Genomic DNA, 17,587 nt, shown 5'->3' with positions numbered 1-17,587 from the left:
CAACAGGCTGCTAAGGGCTACCACCCCTGAGCAAGCCAGCAGCCAGGCCCTCTGATACCAGCCTGCCTCACACCCACAACCAGCAAGCAGAGCCTGCCATGCATAAAAATAAATATTTGTTTTTCAAACTACATTTAAAAATATTGGTATTGCTTAATATTATTAATTAATAGACCTGAGATATATCTACACATTTTACTATATAATTAAAAAATCGAGAAGAGGAATAATGAAGCGTTGTCAACCCAACACAATACATTTAATACTGGATTCTCACTGGGATAGACACACATACACACATACATACACACAAACACATTTTGTAAACTAAGACAATTGTTATGATGAATCAAATGAACACAAGTATGGGTTCATTGTATTATAGTTTTGATGTGATTTAAACGTCTAACTTTGACGGAAGCATAATGATGAACTTGTTTATTTAAAAACAGGTATGCCATAGGGCATGATGCAGGCAGCTGGTTGAAAGTTGATTCAAGGACTGGTGAGATACAGTTTTCTAGGGAATTCGACACAAAGTCAAAATATATTACAGATGGAATATATGCCGCAGAGATTCTGGCTATAGATGGTAAGAAATTTCTTTTCAATATTTTAATATTTAATATGATTAATAGATAAATATAACTACATGAACTATTATTAGTATAACTGTTCTAATGTTGATAGTTGTATCAATCAAATTTTTTTATTTAGTAGTATAAATGAAACTGAAAACAGTAAGTTTTAAGTACGTTAGATTAAGAACTAAACTTATCAAACTTAAAAAAAAAATAGAAAGAATTTAATTATACACATCACCATAAATTATACTCAAGCCAAAATTTATCTCACTTAGTTCCATATCAGAGTCATGTGTGATTTATAGTATGAAGCATAGAAGTTAGGTATGTATAAATAAAAGTTTGTTTCTATTTATGACCACATCGCTTGAGTATGGCTAATCTCACTTGTGGAGTATGTGAGGAATGCTTCCTCACAATCGGGATTACAAACTATGCCCAAAGTTCATTACAGGGTCACCTTGGTGGGAGGCAGTGAGCCTAAGAGCAAATGGACTTCAGTCACCAGAACTGAGCTATGACGAGAAACCTGCCTGTTGCTTAAGTAGACAACATTGTCCCCATTGTAAGATGTTCTTGGTCAAGAAAGTTTCAGGTGATTCAAATTCTGTTATCTTTTAGCAAAGATTGATCTACTTCCTTCATGGAAAAATCGATGACATACTCCTTCTGGAGAATAGCAACAGGAATTTGTTTATTTGTTGATAATCAGTGATTCTCCGGAACAGTACCTAGGAAGCCAGCTGCTACAGAGCAAACTAAGTCAGTAAGAAAGAAGAAAGATAAAAGTCTCAACTGTATTCCTAAAGGAAGTCTGAGGGGGTTGGGTAATGAACAGCTGTATCTGGCCTTTACTATACATGGAGTGTAAGGTGAGTGACTCAATGTATGCCTAAGGGAAGTCAGAGGTAGTAGTTAGTGAACGGCTCTATCTGGCCTTTAAAATGTTCAGGGAGAAAGGTGAGGCTCCATCTGGACACTTGAAAGGGGAAAGAATAAATGCAAGGCTTAAAAAAAAAAACCAAAAGCATGATAAAGTCCAAGAAATGAGCCATGTGTTCTTGTCTTCATCCAGAGTACCTCTTTCAACGTGCAGGTCAATTATATGTCTAACATTTTCTTGCTTATTGTCAGCATTCTGGAAGGCTATTTTTTTTTCAAAACAGAATCTAACAATGCTGATTATACCTTGGTCATCTGTGAAAATCTGCAATAAGTAGAACAAAAGATAATTATGGCTCAAGAAAGAAAAAAAAGTGTTACCAAAATGGACAAAAAGATTAAAAAGCATTTTGCTTACCTAAGCACAGGATCCTTGTAGGTAGAGGGCATCATCATCTGGGTGGGTTTTTTTTTTTACCAGAATGTGTACACAGCAAGCAAGAAGGTGGAAGCTCAGGAGAGCAAGCTTTATAACAACAGCTTCCTTTTTGGTTAACAAATCACAAGGCCACAAGTCAGCGACAGAGAGCCAAAGAATGAGAAATAGAACCAACTATGGAACAGTGCCGTGTCTCTAATAAAAGAATAAGCAAACAGACACTTTATAAAGTCTCATGATGATAAACTATGGGAACAGAATCACACGTGATAAAGACAGGCTCTTGATTAATCATCACTTAGGTATCCAAAAGCATCTTTAGAGTAGGTAAGATGGCTCAGTGGGAAAAGGTCCTTGCTGCCAAGCCTGATGACCTGAGTTCTGTCTCTAGGACTCACATGATGGAAATAGAGTCAGCTACTGCAGGTTGTTCTTTGACCTTCACGTACTCGCTGTGGTGCACACACACACAGACACACACACACACACACACAAGTGCACAGGCACGCACACACACACATATACAAGCACACACAAACACAGACACACACACACACAAATACACAGAGACAAATTTTTAAATGTAATAAAATATTACCCTTAAAATAAGTGTACTAACATCTTGTAACATGATTTAGCTTTAGACTAGAGATAGACAATAATATCCTAAGTTTTCAAATGAGAAAATCAAGGCTCCTTGCAGGGTAAAAACAACAATACTTTATTCATTATAACATAGCATAAAGCAGGAAGTGGACTTCACTCAGACCCCAATTTTTATCTTCTGCTTTTTCTCATAAACTATAGTGGCCAATACTTTGTTTCAAGTAGATTAGGGGGAAATGATATTTTTCCTAGAAAAGTCACTAGAGAAAAAAATAAGCAAACTTTCTTATCAACAAAAAACAGAATAAAGTATGCAAGCAGTTGTAACCCCCCCCCCCACACACACACACCAGAGTTAATGAATACTGCACCACGCACAGAGCCTGTCAGACCCTGAATGGGGAGGTTGACGTGGAATTCACTCATTAGGACAGGACGAGAAGAGCAAAGGATGAACGTTCTCTGAAGGACATCCCATCTTCCATCTCCATGCCCATTGAGATCAAGGGAATGAGAGGAAGAGAAAACACATCTGCAGAAAAGTGAGCATCGTACACAAGAGAAGAATGAACGAATGCTTGGGAAGCCACAGTGACTGGAGCAACCTAGCCAGCCAGAAACCATCACACCTCACATGTCACTCACACTACTCACACTCCCTGTAGCATCAATGTGGGATATGAAATGAAATCTTCTCCCTGACATCGCTTACCCTAACTCCCATGATGCTCTCCTTTTCAGATGGCTCTGGGAGAACAGCTACAGGAACCATATGCATTGAGGTTCCCGATGCCAGTGATTACTGTCCCATCATTTATGCTGAAAGTAGAAGTGTCTGCACCGATGCTTCCTCTGTCAGGATCTACGTCAGCGATCATCATTTCGGGTCTCCCTTTACCTTTTGTGTAGTTGATGGATCACCAGACACGGCTAACATATGGGATATCAGGTCCATCAATGGTAAGTAGACTGGAAAGGAGCTCGCACTCAAAGGCCCAAAGCAAAGCAATGACCAAATATAGTCCAATAGTCAAACAAAATTTTATGTCTCTTTCTATGACATAATTACATTAAATAAAAATTTAAATTAAAAGCCAGATGGCAGTGGCACATACCTTTGATCCCACCACTTGGGAGGCAAAAGCATGGATCTCTGTGGGTTAAAGACCAGCCTGGTCTACAGAGTTGAGTTCCAGGACAACCAGGACTTCAAAGTGAAACCCTGTGTCAAAAAAAATTTATATATATATATATATATATATATATATATATATATATATATATATAATATATATTATAGTTATATATAATATAATATATAAAATATAGTATATACTATATAAACTATATATTAATATATAATATATACTAATTAATATTAATATAATATATAAAGTTAATATATATTAACTTTCAGGTATACTAGACATTTGGGGGTTTAGAAGTTAGTCTGAAGAAAAAAGTCAAGATATTTCAATACTGCAGTTAAAGACTATAATGTGTAAATATCAGCTAACTCATCATATTATACATGTTGGCAGTAATCCAATGTTTAATCCCTTGAAACAAACAGATAGTTTGACTAACACCAAAGGTCATACTTCCCCACTTTAAAATAATTCCAGGCAAATACACAGATGTTTCTCAAATCACTCACTTTCTTCTCACCAATGAAAGTGTTTCTATAAAGAGCTATTTGAATATTCTTATTTATAAGGGTAAAAATCTAAATCCAAATTGTCAAATATTACAGAAATAGTTGAACAATCCATGGGACATGTCACTAAGATGTGGTACTGGGGAATTTGGCAATCCATGCTACAGTCGTGACAAGTGTAACTGATAGAAAGGGAGACAACTATGGGGTATGGACCTCTCTGTATGCACAACCTTCAACCTTGGTCTTAAAAACACAGAACTTGGAGAGAGGAGCTGAGTCTGACTAGGGCATGGGAAAGGGTTACTTCCAAGGAATTTTAACCTGTTCCCTCTGTCTGCCTTGTTCTCCAGGAACCTCTGCAATCCTTATGGCTGAGCAGACTTTGTCTCCAGGACACTACCAAATCCCCATCCTTGTGAAGGACAGTCACAACAGAGCATGTGAATTGCCACAGACCGTGCTGTTAGATGCCTGCTTTTGTGATGACCACCATGTGTGCTTGCACTCCAGCACCACAGGCATCTACAGTGGGGACACCACGTGGGTGACTGATGACATGTATGGGACTGTCACTGATGATGGAGTTAGGCAGTCAAACGTCGGACTTGGCCCAGCAGGGATTGGCATGATTATTTTGGGGCTCTTGCTACTGCTCTGTAAGTACTACATAGAGTTTCTTCTTAGACACACCAGGATTGCTAAATTCATTTGGCTATTTCTTTCTGGTATCTGTAGCAATCTTGGGGCTGACAAGGGCTCACACCTTTTTGGTAATGATAGCTACAAAGATCAAGAATTTGTGATCTTCCTAAAGATGAGAAACATATGCAAATCATTTAGACACATAAAAAATAGATCCTATAACAGAAACTTTATAAAAATCATAGATGCATATAAAGTCAATCCTATAACAGAAACTTTATAAAAATGACTCAAAGTAGAAAAACAAGAACAAAATACTCAAAAGAGGTAAGTTGTTTACAGGCGTGGATTTAAACAGGCCCTGAAAGTTGAGGATTTTCTCAATTTAGAATGGTGATCTAAAAGGCAATCTAGGGCAAAGAAGCAGCCCAGAGCTATAGCCAGGTGGGATTTGCAAGCCACTAGTCAGTGAGGCCCCTGGGCACAGCCTTGAGCATCAACAAAATAGCAAGCAACAGGGCTGGGGAGACAGATTGAAGGGTTGAACACGTGGAGGAAGTAGAAGTGGAAAAGTAGAAGCAATAAACTGAGGGCAAACATGGAGGCACTTGGGTAATATGCTTGGAGCAGTAAGTGTGCTAGGCTTTGGTTCCAGGAAATGAGGGATCAATGATTACTGGGCTCTTGGGTGAGCAGCTGCTCCCTCAGATAGAGCAGGATCCAGGGAGAGTAGTTTCAAGAAGCCCCAGACTCTACCCTAAGAACCTGGTCTTAGGAATGTCAAAACCCTGAGCAAAACTCTCAGAAGGAGGCTCACCTTCCCTCTGTTTTATTTTTAAACATATGAGTCTTCAAAAGAGAGTTCAATTATATACTTCAGATTGCCCCTAAAATATGTAGACTTCATGGGGAATTCAACACTGGGTTCTTAATCAAAATTATTAAACTGTACTGTTGATATGTGTTTGTGAATGAGCATAAATTAAAACACTGTCATTTTGAGATATAAGAAAATAGTATCTGTTGTTTGGACAGACTTTCTTAAAATAACCTATGAATTTGAAAAGTTATACAAAAGTCATGAATTATTCTTAAAATATCTTTGGAAATGTCCCAGAACCTGACCTATAGCATGTCATGATAAACAACTTTAAGTCAGTAGTTCTCAACCTAGACACACATAAGAATTATTGAGATGTTTTTACAATGATTCATGCCTGACAGGATCTAAGCATTGGCACTTTAAGCCTCCTGACCTTTAAAACCCGGTGTCAACAACATTTTCATCAGGCTACATATGATGGGGAAAGGCAGTTTCTATTATCTATACATCTTTCCTTCAGTCTTCTGAAATTGAGATGTCACATGGGAAGCCATCAAAAGTGGAGGATCAACTGTGTGTACACCAGTCACAAGTTGCATATTATCCATAGACATATACAAGTTTTCATGCATGTAGATGGAGAACTTAGAATCAGAGAACTGAGTTAGAGTCCTGAATATGTCATCTGTTGGCTTAGAAGTCCTGGAATCCAGGGAGAATGGGACTATCTTGGTCAGGGTTTCTATTTCTGCAACAAAACAGCATGACCAAACGCAAGTTGGGATGAAAAGTGTTTATTTGCTTACACTTCCACATTGCTGTTCATCACCAAAGGAAGTCAGGTCAGGAATTTAAACAGGGCAGGATCCTGAGGACAGGAGCTGATGTAGAGGCCACGGAGGAATGCTGCTTACTGGCTTGCTTCTCCTAGCTTGCTCAGCCTGCCTTCTTACAGAAATGAGACCAACCAGCACACAGATGGCATCAACCAAATGAAGCTGGACCTTCCCCCATTGATCACTAATTAAGAAAATGCCTTGCAGCTGGATCTCATGGAGGTATTTTCTCAACGGAGGCCCCTTTGTCTCTGATGACCCTGGCTTGGGTCAAGTGGACACACAAAAGTAGCCACAGAGCCTCACACCTCTCTGCTTCCAGCTCTCAGGTCCCACATGACTTGGTGTTTGTGTTAAAGATGAATGGTCACATTTGATACTTCATTCTCTGGGGAGAAGAGATCTCTAGATCTGATACACCTAGAGCAGACGCTGCCTTTGTATTCATCCCTTTGTTTCCAATTATGGTGGGCGGTTGAGATTAACTCTTCACTTTCTTGGCCAGTGTCACCTCTTTTACTGCTCATGTGTTGCTGCAAGAGAAGACAGCCAGAAGGCCTGGGGACAAGGTTTGCCCCTGTGCCTGAGGGAGGAGAAGGAGTGATGCAGCCCTGGAGAATAGAGGGGGCTCATCCCGAAGACAGGGTGAGTGGACTGCCACTCTCCATGAGAGTTTGTGGTTTCAGTGGGAACTCAGCCAGCCTCAGCAATTCCATGCAAGGCAAAGTAAATAGGTCTCAGCTTTTGAGGGAAGAATGTGAAACATTGATTTTTAAATCTTTTTTTCTTTCAGGATGTATCAAATATATGTGTACCCATGACAGCTTCTAATACCCAAGATCGCATTGATTCCTCTGGTCAGTTGACACCCAATTCTGTTTCCCTTTCTAAGGTTTACAAAAGTATTCTGTCAAACAATCTCAAGTTAAAGTACCTTATAAATTAGCATATGTGTGAATGTCATTGCACGAGAGTGCATTCAGACCATAAGTGACATGCCTGAGGTGCCCACTCTGTCTAAAGTGACAGTCAAGCAAAGTATAATGCAACAATTTAACAAGCACATTCTGAAATCATAACTGGGATTTTGTTTCTAGCTCTTCCACTTATTTGTAAGAAGTTCTTAGAAGACCCAGCCTCCCTGGATGTAGTCCTTCTCCTTGAAAGGAAGGCTACATGGCACTTATATAATCAATGTTGTAATTGTAATTTTATAATATGTGATTTTTTTAAAAATTTCTTTACACAGCATTGATAAAATTTTTTTTTAATAACATATATGTTAGATAGAATATATAACCATGCAGGTATTAGGTAAGATGGATGGATGGATGGATGGATGGATGGATGGATGGATGGATGGATAAATGGATGGATAGATAAATGGATGGATGGATAAATGGATGGATGGATAAATGGATAGATGGATAAATGGATGGATGGATAAATGGATGGATGATGGGTGGGTGGGTGGATGTGTGGTTGGATGGATGAATGGATGTATGGGTGGGAGGGTAAGGTGGGTTTTCCTGTGTGCTACAAAATACATAATTAGAGTAATGCCTGGTTATTATTATAATGAATATTATAACAAAATTTTAAAAGTTATTTACAGAAAAGGGAAGAAAAGAAAAACAGCAAATGTGTTCTTTGAACACTCTTTAAATCTACATGTACTTTTCCCACACCAGAGTCAGATACTCTGCCAACTTAACCAGTCCCACACAGCACTTTTAAGTACCTCGCAATTGGGAATGACTGACCCAAGCAGAGGTTGTCCAGTTCTAGAGCAGACATGACATAGTCCAGTGATGATTCCTTAGTACCCAAAGCCTGGTACTTTTCATACAGAGTATGCGTAGTTCCCAGTGAGCCAGATCTCCAGTGCATATGCCAATGAGGACTGGTCCTTACTTGGGGGAAGGGGAATAGGTTGAACCCCATAAGGAGACTAAGGCATAGACACTGCTGTGCCTAAACAGACCCAGTGCCTACCTCTACATTCTGCATCTTTAAACATCCAGGCAAAGGTTGTGTGCGTGAGAATGAGCCATGTCCCATAGCCATCCCCCTCTGTAACACTTAACTTTTGTCAAGTCAGAAAACTCTGCTTAGGATCATTGCCCAGCTTTCTAAAACTATTTCTATGTTGTGTTGGTGATGGAGCAGGGGCTGACAATGTTCTGTGTGCATAAGCCAGGTAGTTTGACCACTGTCATGGAAACACCCTGTCTTTCCAGAAATCTACACCAATACTTATGCTGCTGGAGGCACAGTAGAAGGGGGTGTGTCAGGAGTGGAGCTCAATACAGGTGTTGGGACAGCCTCAGGTATGGTGGCTGGAGGAGTGACAGGGACCCTGAGGAAGAGGAGCTCAACTATAGGAACCCTTCGGGAATACCAAGACACCGGCATGAACATGGCCTTTCTGGACAGCTACTTCTCCGAGGTAAGCCTCTGACAGCTAACACACATACACACTTGGAAAGAATAGCTGTAGGTGTGAGCTTTGGTTGCTTTTAACCCTCTCCTAATCTCAATAAAAGGTTTTAATTTTTTTTCAGTTCTTAAAAGACATAAAGCCAATAAATAGCAGTGTTTCACATTTCACTACTATGAAAAGACCAACATCTCCCATCATCCCCTGCTTCCCTTTTTTTTAACATCTTCCCTTCTGTTTTCTTCTGATTTTCACCTTTGGTTCCCATAGTAACAACAGAGGGAATGGATGTTGATAAATAATCAAAACTTCATTCATGTTCTCTAGGATGCCCTTCTTGTTCTCCAGGTAGATCCAATGAAGAGAGAAAACAGTAAGACAGGACAGGGCAATGATGTGGCTCAGTTGGTAAAGTACTGGCCTAGCACACACAAGGCCCTGAGTTCAATCCCGATCACAAACCTGACTTAGTGGCATACACTCGTAATCCCTACACTTGGGAGGTGGAGGCAGGAAGATCAGAAGTTTGAGGTCATCCTCAGCTACATAGCTATCCTGGGATGGCTTAGAACTATGATGGATGGATGGATGGATGGATGGATGGATGGATGGATGGATGGATGGGATGGATACATGAGAATCTGTCTAATAATAGTAATAATAATAATAATGTGATAGTTGTTATCATCATCCTCATTATTGTTATTATGACAGGGCGAGGAACAAAGGATTTAAAACTGGACCATGCATTATCACAACTTGGTGACAGATGAAAACTGACAGATAAGAACCTAAGACCTAGGTACCCTTTTCTCAGTCTGGTGCTCATCCTTTTGTGTTCCAAGAAAAAAGTGTCAAGGTTATGTTAGCATGCCAAAGAAGTGCTCGAGTTTACTGTGTTTGTCTAATAGGGCGCCATAAACAGTAAAGAAGTTCAGACCGGAAGGACAGCTCAGCAACTAAGAGCCATCAGCCATGCAGTTTTCTCTATCCCCATTAGATTTATTCCTCAAATGCTAATGCATGAATTTCAGCATTGCTCCTTGAAAAACAAAAAAGTCTGAGCATGCCGTGACCACACAAGACCAGTCTGTTCAACATTCCATCACGAACAGGGAGGTGCTCATGAGCGCCCTGCCCTACCCTACGTGACAGGCTATTGGCTGGTATTGGTTGCTAGCCGAGGCAGAAATGAACATTTTCTTCAGTTATGTACTCACTAGTGAGTAGCTCTTGCTCCAGCGATGTCCTCCTCCACCCTTACCTGTGGTTGGGCAAGCAACCCCAACTCAGTACACTTAAAAAAAAAAAAAAAAACTTTTAAAGTCATGAAAACAGCAAGGAGACTAGAAAGGAAGAAAAGGGAGTTCAGAGGCAGTGTGGAAGATTAGAGAGAGTAATGAAAGCAAACAAACATAATCACAATATTATGCACATGTATGAAATTATCAAAAGTAAGCAAAAATTTAGCAGTTAAAATATACTGCAAAACATATGAATAATATCAGTTATTTAATAATGGATCAATACTACAAGAATCATAGCTATATACTAAATATATTGTAGTATATATGTAGTGTGTAATTATTTAAAAAAAAAAAAAAAAACAATTCACACTATCACCGGCTACTCTCTGGCCACAGCAGTCTCCCCACTTCCATGGGTATCCATGCGGCAATCCACCCTACTTCCCACCGCTGAACCAATGGCATTCCCAGTCATCCATCCCCTGCAGCTAGTCTGCCAGGACTGGCTCTAAACCCCAATTCCCAGATAAAGAGAGAATGGACAAATCGCCCTGCATTACTCTATTGCTCTTCTATACTATTCATAGCTACCTATGGCTATTTTAAGCCATGTGGATCCAGTCCATCTTCCTCTCCTATAGGTTATATCTTGTCTCCTCATCTCTTATCTCCCTCTCTGTCTCTCTCTCTCTGTCTCCCCCCCCCCGTGTGTGTGTGTGTGTGTCCATCTCTAAAACTCTCAGCCCTCCTTCTTTTTCCATTGCCTAATCACAGGCTCTAACCATATCTTTCACCTGCCCTCCCCTGCTTACAGACAGCAATCTACATATATATACTATATACTAAAGACCTTCCGCTCCCGCCACTACCAAGTGTTTCATGCAAGAATCTGAGGGAGTATCTATCTGAGGGATCAGTCAGACTATGAAATGTCACCATGATTGGTCCTGCATCATGATACGCCTCACTCATTTCTGGTGGGAGAATGTAGAGAACAGAGCACATGAAAAGCTTCACAATGCAGGACGAAAGATGGGATTCACTTTGAGACTTTGTTCTTCAACTGCTTGGGACTTGAGCATGCAATGGCTCTGTGTTAGTCAGAGTTTTCCAGACACCATGACCAAGGCAAGTCTTATAAAGGACAGCATTTAACTGGGGCTGGCTTACAGGTTCAGAGGTTCAGTCCAGTATCATCAAGGTGGGAACATGGCAGCATCCAGGCAAGCATGATACAGGAGGAGCTGAGATTTCTATATCTTCATCTGAAGGCTTCTAGCAGAATACTGACTTCCAGGCAGCTAGGATGAGGGTCTTATAGCCCATACCCACAGGGTCACACCTACTCCAACAGGGCACGTCTAATCATGCCACTCCTGAGGCTGAGCATATACAAAGCATCTCCCTCTCCCTCTCCCTCTCCCTCTCCCTCTCCTTCTCCCTCTCCCTCTCCCTCTCCCTCTCCCTCTCCCTCTCCCTCTCCCTCTCCATCTCCATCTCCATCTCTATCTCTCCCTCCCTCCCTCTCTCCCTCCCTTTAGTTTTAAAAAAACTAAAAAATTTTTAAAAATTTAATAAAAAATTAAAATTTTTTATTTAAACTTTTTTTACACTCTAGATTTTATCCCCCTCCCAGTCCACCCTCTGGCTGTTCCACATTCCATAGCTCCTTCCCCCCTCCCCGTCTCCACAAGGATGTCCCCACCACCACCCCCAACCCACCAGGCCTCCCTACTCCTTGGAGCCTCCAGTCTCTTAAGGGTTAGGTGCATTTTCTCTGGCTGAGCCCAGACCCGGCAGTTCTCTGCTGTATATGTGTTGGGGGCCTCATATCAGGTGGTGTACGCTGCCTGATTGGTGGTCCAGTGTCTGAGAGATCTCAGGGGTCTAGGTTAGTTAAGAGACTGCTGGTCTACCTATAGGGTTACCCTTATCCTCTGCTTCTTTCAGCTTTTCCCTAATTCAACCACAGGAGTCAATAGCTTCTATCCACTGGTTGGGTGTAAATATCTGCAATATTTAAATATCTGGGTGAAAATATCTCTTTCAGCTGCTTGTTGGGTCTTTTGGAGGGCAGTCATGATAGGCCCCTGTTTGTAAGCAAACCATAGCATCAGTAATAGTGTCAGGCCTTAGGGCTTCCTCTTGTGCTGAATCCCACTTTGGGCCTGCCACTGGACCTCCTTTTCCTCAGGCCCTTCTCCATTTTGTCCCTGCAGTTCTTTCAGATGGGAACAATTATGGGTCAGAGTTTTTGACTGGGATGACAACCCCACCCCTCACTTAATGCCCTGTCTTTCCGCTGGAGGTGGGTTCTACAAGTTTGTTCTCCTCAATGTAGGGCATTTCATCTCCTTTTAAGTCTGAGAGTCTCTCACCTCCCAGGTCTCTAGTAAATTCTGGAGGGTCCCCCCACCTCCTACCTCCCCTGTTTCCATTCTTTCTGCTGGCCCTCAGGGCTTCAGTCCTTTTTACCCACCCAATACCCTCTTCTCTTCCCTGTCCCCTCTCCCACCCAAGTCCCTCCCTCCTGTGATTGCTTTCTTCTTCCTCACAAGTGGGATTGAGGTGTTCTTATTTGGGCCCTTTGGCTTGTTAACCTTTTTGAGTTCTGTAGACTGAATCCTGGGAATTCTGTACTTTTTTGGCAAATATTCATTTATTAGTAAGTACATACCATGCATGTCCTTTTGGGTCTGAGTTACCTCACTCAGGATAATATTTTCTAGTTCCATTCATTTGCCTGCAAAACTCAGGATATCCTCATTCTTAATAGTTGGCTGGTATTCCATTGTGTAAATGAACCACATTTTCTGTATCCATTCTTCTGTTGTTAGACATCTGAGTTGTTTCCAGCTTCACAAACACAGCTATCACAAACACAGCTGCTATGAACATAGTGTAACACGTACCCCTTTGGCATGGTGGGACATCTTTTGGGTATATGCCCAAGAGTGGTATTGCTGGGACTTCAGGTAGATCTATTTCCAATTTTCTGAGGAACCTCCAGATTGATTTCCAGAGTGTTTGTACCAGTTTGTATTCCCACCAGTGAGACTATCTCAGTAATAGTAATTTGTAAAATATAACAGGGACTCATCTCTCAGACCCTTCCTCGGACTTATTCCTGTCATCATCTTTGAATAGCTAAAGCCACACAGATCTTCAAGGACATTCTGAGGAAAGTCTCTGGCTTTCAGACAGATTTCTATCTTTACATATGCTTTTTTATTCCAAATTGATCTAATGTATCTCATTACAGAAATATTTGGAGACTAGCAAGATGGCCCAGCATGTTTAGTGGGGTTTTTTAATATTTTATTAGATATTTTATTTACATTTTAGATGTTATTCCCTTACCCCATATCCCCCGCCCAGAAACCCCCTATCCCATTCCCCCTCCTCCTGCTTTTATGAGAATGTGCCCCCACCTACCTCCCACTCCCACCTCCCCACACTTGGCGTCTAGCCTTCATGGGACCAAGGATCTCCTCTCCCACCTATGCCCGACAAGGCCATCCTTCCCTACATATACAGCTGGAGCCATAGGTCCATCCCTATATGCTCACAGGTTGGTGGTTTAGACCCTGGGGAGCTCTGGTTGGTTGGTATTGTTGCTCTCCTCATGGGGCCACAAATCCTTGATGAGTATGAAATGTCCTTCCTTATCTTTCTTGATTACTTTTGGTTGAAAGTCGATTTTATTTGATATTAGAATGGCTGCTCCAGCTTGTTTCTTGGGACCATTTGCTTAGAAAATTGTTTTCCATCCTTTTACTCTGAGGTAGTATCTGTCTTTGTCACTGAGGTGCATTTCCTGTATGCAACAAAATTCTGGGTCCTGTTTATGTATCCGGTCTCATAGTCTACGTCTTTTTATTGGAGAATTGAGTCCACTGATACTAAGAGATATTAAGGAAAAATGATTGTTGCTTCCTGTTATTTTTGTTATTAGAGGTGGAATTACGTTTGTGTAGCTATCTTCTTTTGGGGTTGTTGGAAGATTACTTCCTTGCTTTTTCTAGGTTATAGTTTCCCTCCTTGTGTTGGAGTTTTCCATCAATTATTCTTTGAAGTGCTGGATTTGTAGGAAGATATTGTGTAAATTTGGTTTTGTCATGGAATATCTTAGTTTCTCCATCTATAGTGATTGAGAGTTTTGTTGGGTATAGTAGTCTGGGCTGGCATTTGTGTTCTCTTGGGATCTGCATGAGGTCAATCCAGGATCTTCTGGCTTTTATAGTCTCTGGTAAAAAGTCTGGTGTAATACTTATAGGTCTGCCTTTATATGTTACTTTACCTTTTTCCCTTACTGCTTTTAGTATTTTTTCTTTGTTTTGTACATTTGATGTTTTGATTATTATGTGACGGGAGGTATTTCTTTTCTGGTCTAGTCTATTTGGAGTTCTGTAGGCTTCTTGTATATTCATGGACATCTCTTTCTTTAGGTTAGGGAAGTTTTCCTCTATAATTTTGTTGAAGATATTTACTGGCCCTTTGAATTGGGAATCTTCACTCTCATCTATACCTATTATCCTTAGGTTTGGTCTTCTCATTTTGTCCTGGATTTCCTGGATGTTTTGGGTTAGAAGCTTTTTGCATTTTGCATTTTCTTTGACAGCTGTGTCAATGTTTTCTATGGTATCTTCTGCACATGAGATTCTCTCTTCTATCTCTTGTATTCTGTTGGTGATGCTTGCATCTATGACTCCTTTCCTAGGTTTTCTATCTCCAGGGTAGTCTCCCTTTGAGATTTCTTTATTGTTTCTACTTCTATTTTTAGATTCTGGATGGTTTTGTTTAATCCCTTCACCTGTTTGGTTGTGTTTTCTTGCAATTCTTTAAGGGATTTTTGTGCTTCCTCTTTAACGGCTTCTACCAGTTTACCTGTGTTATCCTGTACTTCTTTAAGGGAGTTATTTATGTCCTTATTAAAGTCCTCTATCATCATCATGAGAAGTGATTTTAATTCTGAGTCCTGCTTTTCTGGTGTGATGGGATGCCCAGGGCTTGCTATAGTGGGAGAACTGGGTTCTGATGATGCCAAGTAACTTTGGTTTCTGTTGCTTATGTTCTTATGCTTGCCTTTCCCCATCTGGTTAACTCTAGTGCTATCTCCACTTACTGTCTCTGACTGGAGACTGTCTTTCTAGTTATCTTGCTTGCGTCAGAACTCCTCAGGGTCCAGATGTCTCTGTGATCCTGTGATCCTGAGATCCTGGGTGGAAGAACTCCTGGGACTCAGGCCACCTTTGGGATCCTGAAATCCTGCTGCTCTGAGTGCAGTGGTTCCTCTGTGATGGCTCAGGATATGGTGTCTTCAAGGGAGCAGACCAGCTAGGTGTCTGCCCCAGACAAAAGGATCCAGCGAGGGCATGTTTAGTGTTTTATGTCAACCCCAACAACCTGAGTTCAATCCCCAGGAGCTGCTTCTTAGTAGGAAAGAGTTGACCTGAAAGAGTTTGACCTCCATATCAGGTCTATGGCACACACGTGTCTGCACACATGCAAACAAATAAATAAATGCATAAGTATAAAAAACTTTTTATAAATTTAAAGCTGAAAACACTAAATGCATGTTACATGTGATGTTTCAGTTAAGACATGTTCTTTTGATTTTTGCATAAACTTTTTTAAATAAATATTTTGAACATAACTGAACACATTTTGTTCTAGGTGACCTCGGAAATAAAAAAATCATAAATCCAAAAGAATTGAATATTATCTGATTCAAAACACAACAAAATATAAGTGTTATCATTTATTACTTTTCAAATTAGGGAAATTCACACATATTCTTAAAGTTATATATTCCACTAACTCACACAGTGATTTCTATTTTAAGACATAATAATTTAGTAATACATCAAAGTATTGTTTTAGTTCTTAATTTAATCCATGAAATCTTTCGGTCAGAAGTCTCTGAAGCATTGCCTATTACTCCTCACTGGTTGGTGTAAAGAAAAAGAAACTTCTAATTTCCTGTCTTTCCTCCATCTTAGAAAGCCTATGCATATGCAGATGAAGACGAAGGCCGACCAGCCAATGACTGCCTGCTCATTTATGATCATGAAGGAGCTGGGTCACCTGTGGGCTCCATTGGCTGCTGCAGTTGGATTGTGGATGACTTAGATGAAAGCTACATGGAGACTTTAGATCCAAAGTTCAGGACTCTAGCTGAAATCTGCTTGGACACAGAGATTGAGCCGTTCCCTTCACACCAGGCCTGTATACCCATCAGCACTGACCTCCCTCTGCTGGGGCCTAACTACTTTGTCAATGAATCTTCAGGAATGACTCTCTCAGAGGCTGAATTCCAAGCAGAAATGGCAGCAGCCTCTGAACCCATGATTCATGGGGACATCATAGTGACTGAGACCTACACTACTTCTGACCCATGTGTACAACCCACAACGATTGTTTTTGACTCTCAGCTTCCACCCAACGTAGTTGTGACCGAAACCGTAATGGCACCTGTCTATGATGTTCAAGGGAACATTTGTGTGCCTGCTGAGATAGCCAACACACACAATGTATACTATGCTGAGAGAGTGGTGGCTAGCCCTGGTATGCCTGACATGGGCAATGGTAACATGACTGACGCATGTATAGGACCAGTGATGAGTGGTGGTATTTTGGTAGGGCCAGAAATTCAAGTGACACAAATGATGAGCCCAGACATTCACATAAGCCAAACCACAGGTTCTACCTCCCCAATGACGTCTCAACACCGAGTAACCAGATACAGCAACATACACTACTCCCGACAGTAAGTCCTCCGTGGAGACTCCATATTCCAATGCCCACCAACATCCCATCAAAGACATACAATGTGCTATAGTCAATGTTTTAACACTCAGCAAATGTTCACACGTTCTAAGTTCAACAGGGTTCTTTGATGACAGATTTGGGAGGATAAATATGACTATGCACTTTAGATAAGCCTCTTTTTAGTTCTTTCTGTATCTCAATAAAGGGGCAAAAAATATACCGTAGAAATAAAGGCCTTGTATGTTTTAGGTGCTATCTACCAAGTAGCACACAAGTCATGATGCCAATCCTGAAAATCTCCAGGCTGAATCAACAACCTGGGAACGATATAACACACAGAAGTTGCAAATGAACTTTTATCTGCATCTTCTACCCATATTTTTCTTTAGAGAAATAGTTTGATCATTTTTTTAATTCAGGTGAAAGCTATATAGTGAAACCCTGTCTCAAAAAAAAAAAAAATTCTATTACTTCAGGACTTCAGGTGTAGCCCAGTGGTACTGTTTGGCCAGCATGCCTGAAGCCCTAGCTAGGTTCAATCCCCAGAACCAGAAAAAAACTAATTGAGACAAGTGAAAGGCAAATTTCTGAAAAGAAGATGGCACATTTGTCAGTTCATATGAATTGTGTTTTCAGAGTTTTCAGAGTTGCAAGACA

General features: G+C 40.7%; 1 protein-coding gene across 1 annotated transcript in view; it reads left to right on the top strand.

Annotated features, from left to right (window-relative positions):
- Dsg4 (desmoglein 4) overlaps positions 1-17,077 on the top strand; it is a 28,387-nt gene extending 11,310 nt beyond the window's left edge. The window contains exons 9-15 of the mRNA XM_034518428.2: positions 453-592; positions 3,253-3,471; positions 4,522-4,827; positions 6,978-7,117; positions 7,266-7,329; positions 8,713-8,921; positions 16,162-17,077. Coding sequence (XP_034374319.2) covers positions 453-592; positions 3,253-3,471; positions 4,522-4,827; positions 6,978-7,117; positions 7,266-7,329; positions 8,713-8,921; positions 16,162-16,932 — 1,849 coding nt within the window. The 3' untranslated portion in view covers positions 16,933-17,077. The remainder of the gene's footprint in view (positions 1-452; positions 593-3,252; positions 3,472-4,521; positions 4,828-6,977; positions 7,118-7,265; positions 7,330-8,712; positions 8,922-16,161) is intronic.
- The last annotated feature ends 510 nt before the right edge of the window (positions 17,078-17,587 follow it).

This window comes from Arvicanthis niloticus, chromosome 14 (assembly GCF_011762505.2).
Source record: "Arvicanthis niloticus isolate mArvNil1 chromosome 14, mArvNil1.pat.X, whole genome shotgun sequence".
Classification (NCBI taxonomy): Eukaryota; Metazoa; Chordata; class Mammalia; order Rodentia; family Muridae; genus Arvicanthis; species Arvicanthis niloticus.
The sequence above is the reverse complement of the archived record's forward strand: the minus strand, read 5'-3'. Positions and strand labels throughout refer to the sequence as shown.